At 38.7% G+C, this 8,418-nt stretch overlaps 1 protein-coding gene across 2 annotated transcripts; it reads right to left on the bottom strand.

Annotated features, from left to right (window-relative positions):
* Positions 1-566: 566 nt before the first annotated feature.
* tph1a (tryptophan hydroxylase 1 (tryptophan 5-monooxygenase) a) lies at positions 567-5,654 on the bottom strand. 2 transcript variants are annotated; one of them, XM_077569188.1, is made up of 11 exons: positions 5,424-5,654; positions 3,503-3,634; positions 3,172-3,355; positions 2,991-3,091; positions 2,849-2,916; positions 2,571-2,767; positions 2,365-2,500; positions 2,169-2,295; positions 1,980-2,075; positions 1,100-1,233; positions 567-1,013 (listed from the first exon to the last, which is right to left on the bottom strand). In XM_077569188.1, exons 1-11 carry the CDS (start codon positions 5,511-5,513, stop codon positions 839-841), a joined length of 1,440 nt encoding a protein of 479 aa, XP_077425314.1. In that variant the 5' UTR covers positions 5,514-5,654; the 3' UTR covers positions 567-838. The 2 variants fall into 2 exon arrangements, with proteins under 2 accessions (XP_077425314.1, XP_077425315.1); XM_077569189.1 differs by lacking the exon at positions 5,424-5,654 and adding an exon at positions 4,771-5,307.
* Positions 5,655-8,418: the final 2,764 nt, after the last annotated feature.

Genomic DNA, 8,418 nt, shown 5'->3' with positions numbered 1-8,418 from the left:
GCAAGCAGTGGTTTTTATCCATCCATCCAGTTTAAATTATTACGTTACCAATCCTGTCCTTGAATTGGAATTCCAAAAAGGTGATTCAAACGAGATTTTAATGAAATCCAGCAAATGACTACATCACACAACAGTACAAACGTTACAATTTTTGCCAGTTGAGGCAAAGAAGTCATAAACACATTTCAACACTAATTTATATATATATATATATATATATATATATATATATATATATATATATATATATATATATATATATATATATATATATATATATATATATATATATGTATATATATATATATACATATATACATACTACATACATATATCCATACCCTATACGTACACCATTTATTATGCCTATATTGATTTGTATAAAAAATATTTTTTCATTTCAGTCGGGCTTTATATCTGCTTTTTAAAATGTAGGACTGTTAAGAGCTGCATGGGCTAAATCTGTCAGCATAAACCTCCAAAATACTTTCATAACATTTCTCATATAACTTCCCTCAACATTACACAGAAAGAACCATGATATATACAAAATAGGAATACAAAGGTACATTTGTTATTTAATCACTGGCGTGAGGAAGATTAATTGGATAATGACACAAAACAATAGCACAAGATATACAACAACAGGTTGGACAATAGGTCGCAGAGAAGCCAAATGGATGAAAACAGTGTTCTTTGGGTTTGTGCAATTCACTTGATGTCTTTTTGCCAAAATTAGTGCACATCCATTGTAATTACAAAGGTGATACATAAGCAGCATGTCTAGAGCAGTGCTTGGGGGTGCGACACAAACAGACTGCAAATGGACTTTGAAATTTCAGACTCCGAGCTGCCTGTTGAGGCGGTTCAGAGCGTCGCCCACTATGTCCAGCTCATGTCGGAGTTCCTCCACAACGCTGTTGATGCTGGGAGTGTCTTTAAGCACATCCACACTTTGGGTGTAGGGGTTGTACCGTACTGTGAAGGGACGCTTGATGGTTTTGGCAAACTCCCTGAAAGAAACAATATGACGTAACTTTCCTCATATGTCACCATGATCTGAAATTTGGATGAAGAAATGCGAGTCGATCGCGTTTACCTCATCTTGACTTTGGCCTCCTCAAAGCTGTCTGATACAAAGTAAACATCTTGAAAGGTTGTAATGATGCATTCTTGTTTGGATGTTACTTTGGGGTCAAATGGCATGATCCTTGATTTTCCAGAAAGTGCGTACTGCAAAAGAGAACAATAGATTTAAGAAATGGCAGGCATTTGATTGAATCTGATCGTTGGGTTTTAGAGACAGTGACTTGTCTAACGTTTTAAAGTAAGTGAGTTTGTAACGACTAGTAAGTCAGGCATCCACCCATACATTCCTATACAGCGATGAAAAGAGGCGAGGAATTCCTCCCACATTCTAAAAACATGTTTTTTAGGTCAACTGAAGACTAAATTGTAAGTGTGAACGGTTATTTGTCTTGATGTGCCCCAACTGCCAGGCGACTGATCCAGTTTGGTTTACTGCACCTCTCATCAACTACGATAGACTCGAGCTCACCAATGAGCCGAGTGAGGAAAAGCCGTACAGAAAAAACGTAGGATTGATAGAAAAAGTCCTTACTCTTTGCTGTAGATGCAGAAAAAATTGTACCTGTGATTTACTGTGCATGTCAGAAAAGTTCAAGTAGTGAATTTGTATTAGATTCCAGGAAGATTATTTTAAAGGGGGAAACTAGTTTGTATTTGGAATGTATCTTTTCTGACACACCTCGTATGTACAGTATTTGCAATCTGTGTAAATTTTGGCTTTTTTTTTTTTATATATATATTTTTTTCGCTCAGTGAAAACGCACGTTCATCACTTCTGCAGTTAAAAAGTGTAATTCATAATGAGAAACACCTTTAAACATGGTCAGTACTAAAAAGATTAGAATTGTTTGGTCTTGTTGGGAGTTCTTTTATAAACAATCCATTTTTACCTTCAGCTCACTGATGGATGATAGCAGTCCAGCCCCGTATGCTCTCAGCTGTCCTTCCTGTTTGCATAGGCCAAACTCCACTGTGAAAAAATAACACTGGAACAAAAATGACAAAAAATAAAATAAAATATGATGAAAATACAGCCTGAAAGCACCGATTTAATTGCAGAATTTAGCTGGGTCACTCACTGTGGCCAGTTTCTGAACAGAGTCATCCGAGGCTCCCAATGAAGCCAGGCCGATCTCCTGGGAAAATTGTGCAAAACTGGGCTCTGCCAGTAGGGGGACGTGACCCAGCAGCTCGTGACACGTGTCCCTGGATAATGACCAGGTTTTCATGAATGCCGGCTTTCTTCTTCACATTTGCATGCTGGGTAATACTCACGGCTCAGGGGTGTATAAGGGGTCAGAGCTGTGTCGCACATACTGGGTGCAGTGGAAAACACGGAAGGCCAAACCGGCCAGGAAGTCACGTGGAGACAGGTAACCGGCCACAGGCCTGATGGTAAACCCTGTGCGTTCTGGAGAACACAAACATTTTTATTCTTTCAAAATCAACATGATGGAATACTTGGATGAAATGAAACTCACCCCTGAGGAAGCGAGAGACATCTTCCAGTTGGGGAATGTTGTCTTCTCGACATTCACAGTATTTGGACAGCAGTGGCAAGTTTTTCAAGTATTCCCTACAAGCGTGGCTGGGGTACAACTTGTTGAGCTCTCTGTACACAACACCCCATGTCTTCACTTCCTCCTCTGTGAACTCGATACGAGGAATCGGCTCACCGCTGTGGGAAACAGGAAATCCCCCAGTCAGTTACAAGAAAAACATTCACCTAAATCCTAAATGAGCCTTAACAAAAGCTTACTGTTTGTAGGCCATTGCGAGATCTGCAAAATACTTTCTTCTTTTGCGGTACACATTATCCTTGAAACCCTTAAGGAGTAAAATACAACAAATGAGAAGGATTGAAAAGTAAGAGTGTAATTAGATGAATTTGTCCTACATACCGGATGGTCAGCATCCAAATCAGAACCATACATCAGGACGCGATTAGCACACTTGTCCAAGTCGGATATTTTCTTTGGGAACCACGGTACATTATGCATATCTGAGAAAACACTTTGAATTAGAAAGTGATTGACAACCTAAAGCATCCTAAAGGATCCTAAAATCTGTTACGATCGATACCTTCCTCCTGTAGACAGGAATTATCTGGAGGCTCCATATCCACCACGCTCACGTGCTTCCGCAGCAGCTGGATGATTTCATTGAGTTGTTCGTGGTTGCTGTCACAATCCACAAAGATTTCAAATTCTGAGTTGCGCCTTTTTGACTTCCTGGACTCGATGTGCACAAGGTTGACGTGATTTTCCTGCCAATTATAAGAATCACTGTTAAATTTACCATCCAGTTAAAATGTGGTGTAAATATGACCATCAACTAAAGACAAACAACATGTATGATGTAGATCATAGCCAGCTAAAGAATTGAATATATGAATATGAAAATGTGTCCGTACTTGGAAGAGTTTGAGCGCCTTTACAAGTCCTCCCACTTCATTTTTGAGTGAAAAGATAATTGTTGCTCTGCCTTTCTCTGGTGTGTTCTTCTCAGTGTTTTCTTCGATTTTTGTGAAGGTTGATTTGTTTATCTGGAAACAGTAATTATTGATAGTTATACTGAGAGGATAAATCATGAATGATACACAACTTCCCATTTCTTGTTGTACACTGTAAAAAAAATGTCTGTAGAATAAACAGTGCATTTCTGTAAAATTGTGACATAAAAAATGTAAATACAAAATTTTCAAAATATTGGCGCAGTGTTGAAGATCCATGAGCAAGATAATAAAACTCCAGTTGTTATTGATGCTGTGTAGTCAGTAGGTGAAATGAGTAGTTAAAATGCAAAGCACTTTGAAGGCCTTGTAAAGGAGGAAAGTGCTATACAAATGAAGAACCATTTTCCAAGAACATGATGCTTTTATACTATTTAATTCTGTAAAATGTATAAGCAGATTCTGTTTATTGTACATTGAATACCAGTCAAATAAACAAGTTGTTCTGTAAAGTTGTTTACATTTCCACTGCATTTTTTTTTTTTTTTTTTTACAGAATTTCCCTGGTAATCCCCTTAAAAGCAAAAACATTTTTTACAGTGTAGTCTCACCATAGATTTAGCATAAGTAAAAGTTACTTGCATGAAGATGAAATGCCTGTATTATAATTGCGTTAGTAAAATAAAAACATAATCAAAATAAACATCTTTCCCTTTCTTAGCTAATTTTACAATAGCTCAAATCAAATATGCATCTCTCAGAAGTGAGACGTAGCCCAAGGATTGGTCATGACGCCAATACACAAACTCATTATCACTTAAAAGCATCTAGCCATCAGAAAATAAGGAACATCCTGGGAATGTGCATTACCACATGGGCCACTTCTTCTACCCACAAAATTGCACGCAGATAAGAACGTGGTAAGTATGTCAATGCCTCAGACGGACACAGAGGAGGGTGCGCAGCGTGTACGCATGCAGAGATTAACGTCACGAGACTTCCATTTCAGAACCTGGGACAGTACCCTCACGTTGACGCACGTCTGCTCACGCCATGGGAACATTCATTATAATCCTGCTCAAGTACCCTCTAACATACTAGCATTAAAATAAAATAAAAAACTTTAAATAAAACGCTAATCTGGAACAAACTAAAATCAATTAAAGTGTCACATTGACATATTTCTCTCCATTCCCGGACACGTTTTCCCATAAAATGTAGTCGCCTACCATATTTTGCCTTTCAAGCGTAGCACAGACCACCCGGGTGAGTATTTTTCGGTGGATCCATGTCTGTAGAGCCCCTGAAAACATCACTGGATCAGGTTGCTCTGGGTCAACTCTGCGTCTTGGTTTAACCAAGATGAACTTGTCTCTGTTTCCCCAAATCCCTTGCAGCAATCGCTTTTAGAGTAAGGGAAAGCTTATTATTAACCCCTAAGTGGACTCAAATCTGAACGAGCAACATGCATTTAACCACCCAGTGTGTAAAAGTACCTTACATTTTTTTCTGTAAAAATAATCTCGTGGAAATGGGATGATTTTGGTTGCAGCTGCTTATACCGCCTATTTCACTTATTGTTATGCATAGTTTGTGGCAAATAAAATCTGCTTCTTCTTTTTTTATAATACATCCAATATTATCAGCACAGTATGTCACTATTGATATTGCAAGCTTATTTAAAAGCATGTATGTCCAAATAAAATGTGTTATGTTTATAAAAAAAAAAGAAGTAATAAGTGATTGTTCAATTGATTTATTGAAGAAAAAAACCACCACAACTAAAATGAATCTGTGCCTTCTTGCTCATGACCTTACCCAGACTCCATGTGGCAAAGTATCTTTACACATTTGGTCAAAAGAATAAAAATACTCATTTTACCTCATTGTTGAGTAGTTTTTCTTCATAGGCATTATTCATAGAGTCAAACGATCTCCCCCTTCGAGGTCCATCGATCCTGTTGGAGTACATTTCAAAGTGCAGCTTGGCTTTTTCCACTTCAACTTTATTTATTCAGTGGTTGCAGGTGGATTATCCGTGTAACCCCCTCTATGTAAAGTAGCATGCGTAACCCTGAGAAGCAGCACGCTTTGCTATTTAACCACAGAGAGAACGAGGAGGGGGCTTAGGAGGGCAATAATCTCAGGGACAGCAGCAAATGAAAAAAGAGCAGCATCACTCATGTCATTTGGGTGGGGAAAAAAAGTGCCATCTTTTATTTTATTTATTTTTTTCAGTTGTGTTAAAGACCAATCACAAAGCTTGGTTTTGGCAAACAGTAAAAAAAAAAATGTTTTCATGGTTGAGAAGTCATTATGCATATAATTATCATGGTTAAAAAAAAAGTCAAATATGTTTAAGCATAGGTTGACAATAATGTTCAAAAACCTTCATGTGTTGTATTTCATTCCCGTTGTTTAGCCTAAGAGGAAGTCGAGGTTTAAGAGGATTTAGGAATGGACCACCTGCCTTCTTTGTGCGGTGATCCCAAAATGCCCCCCACACCCACTTTTTAAAATCCACTGCTCTGCACTGTAAGCAGCTCCGGGGTTTGGGTGCACATGACACCAATAATCGACGTGTTTTGCTTTCTCTAACACAGTGAGCCTTTTAATAAGATCAAAGCAATCAGTGAAAAAGGCCAATTAAAAGGGGTGCAAGACTTAAGACACTTAAAACAACACGGCCGCTCTCACCCGCTGTCGATGAGCAGATGAGATGACGACCGTGGTGGGCTGTTCCTGTGATTGTGTGGCGTGGTGGTCCATGTGGCTGATGCGCATGCTGCCTCGTCTCAGGTGGTCCTGGCCTGTGTCACCCGTGACAGGGACAGGCGGGTTTACACAATCGGGGAAGCAGCGAGCCCGACTTCCTCTCGTCAGAAGCTGAATCCAGATCAGCACTTATTGTAGATATGATGTTTAATGTTAAAGGGGGGCAGCAGTCAACAATAACGCAAGCGCTAACAGATGAATGTTTTTAATGCTCTTTAGGGACCACAAGTGTTAAATGGTGGTCTTTAGAGAGCATTAAAAATGCATCAGGCTTAACATTAACACATTAGAAATGGTAAATGAACTGTTTTTTTTTATACAGGGCGTCCATAAAGTCTCTTTACCATTTAAAAAATGTATTAAAAATGCAATTGATTAGATATTTTATTCAGATTTGTACTATTGTATTCAGTGTTTATTAAAAGTTTTTTATCACACTGCATTTGTGTGTTTCAGGGATCCTGTTTGTCAAAGAGGTGATGTTGAATGAACCCCTACAAAATGGCCCTCAAGAGAAGGCGCAATGTGTCTCATGGTTTATTGAAACAAAATCGGATAGGCAGACTCAGCGAAACTACAGAACTAAGTATGGAAGAAATCCACCATCATGTCCGTCAATTCGTGCATGGCACAATAAATTTATGGAGACAGGGACAGTGTTGGATAAAGGAAGGAGTGGGCGACCTTTGACCTTTGACAAACAGGATCCCTGAAACACACAAATGCAGTGTGATAAAAAAAAACTTTAATAAACGCTGAATACAATAGAACAAATCTAAATAAAAATATCTAATCAATTGCATTTTTAATAAATTTTTGAAATGGTAAAGAGACTTTGTGGACACCCTGTATATCTACACAATAGATGCCCAAAAATGCTTTACAAAGCCTCACATTGTTCCATTCACTCACACATTCATACGCCAGTCGTCAGCTGTTGCCATGCCAGGTTCACTGGGAGCAAATTAGGGTTCAATGTCTTACCCAAGGACACTTCGACAGGGTCACCAAGGGTGAGGATCGAAACCCACAACCTCCCAATTCTGAGACAACCATTCTACCACTGAGCCATACCACCACAAATCAATGTTTTCCATGCACAGGGAGTACGTGCTCATATATAAAAGAAACAAGTACGCAAAAACAGACAGCAATAAACATGTATAATTATTTTTCTACAGTTTAAAGACTAAGCTGTGCTAAGACTTCGGACTCAGTATGGGTCCAAGAAGTTCTTAGCAAATTTAACAATGAGGAAATAAACACATTACATAATAGGTTGAATCGTGATTCTAATTTTAAAAAAATGATAATAATGGCCCAAACATTATCCAGATCAACTTCAAAACACACTTTCAGACATCACTGTGGCCAAGCTTCTGATCACATGTTTTGACAAGGAGCAGATGTCATTTTATTTGTGTTCCTTTGTGATCCGGCGTGTTCCTTTAATGATGTGCTCTTGCTTGTGTTATCTGACACCGACTGACAGTTGCTTTAACAGCAGAAGCACTCGGAGAAGTGCCCAGACGGATGTTAATGAATAAGATGGTTCATTGCAGAAACCAGAATGAACTTCAAGCATATCAGTGGTGTATAAATAAATTTGTCTTTGTGAACTAGGATGTTTGTAGTGTTTGTATTCAATACATATGCGCGTCTATGGTTATCAGCTAGCCTGAAAACAAGACCTCAGTATTGATTTTTCACTTCCCAAAGAGGCTCTTCTGCTTTTCCGCAGTCACATAATGAGAGAGTAGACTACTTCATACATTCACACATCTCATTTATGACGCACGACCAAATATGGCAACAAAAGAGTTTCCTCATTAGCCACACAGCCACAGTGTCATGGTTGCCCCAATACATGACAACACCCACTCCCTAATTTGACAATGTAACGTTTTGAAGATTCATTAAACCTCCAGATCAGAATGACTTTCTCCTCTGAGATGTTGTGTCGCAGACGTGATTGAGTCTGTCCCAGTTCTGTTCACTTTAATCGCAGAGGATTTACTCCGTGTCTGAGCGTCAAGCTACAGGAGATTTGGATGGCTAATCTCACTCGAGGCGTTGCCCAACACATTCATTACAAATTGAAA

Source organism: Vanacampus margaritifer, chromosome 6 (assembly GCF_051991255.1).
Source record: "Vanacampus margaritifer isolate UIUO_Vmar chromosome 6, RoL_Vmar_1.0, whole genome shotgun sequence".
Lineage (NCBI taxonomy): Eukaryota > Metazoa > Chordata > Actinopteri > Syngnathiformes > Syngnathidae > Vanacampus > Vanacampus margaritifer.
The sequence above is the reverse complement of the archived record's forward strand: the minus strand, read 5'-3'. Positions and strand labels throughout refer to the sequence as shown.

Coding starts and splice junctions, on each gene's coding strand:
- tph1a (XM_077569188.1), bottom strand. CDS start 5,513: ATGTACTCCAACAGGATCGATGGACCTCGAAGGGGGAGATCGTTTGAC. Junction 2,501..2,570: donor TGTCTCTCGCTTCCTCAGGG/GTGAGTTTCATT, acceptor TGTGTTCTCCAG/AACGCACAGGGTTTACCATC. Junction 1,234..1,979: donor CATCCATCAGTGAGCTGAAG/GTAAAAATGGAT, acceptor TCTCTTTTGCAG/TACGCACTTTCTGGAAAATC.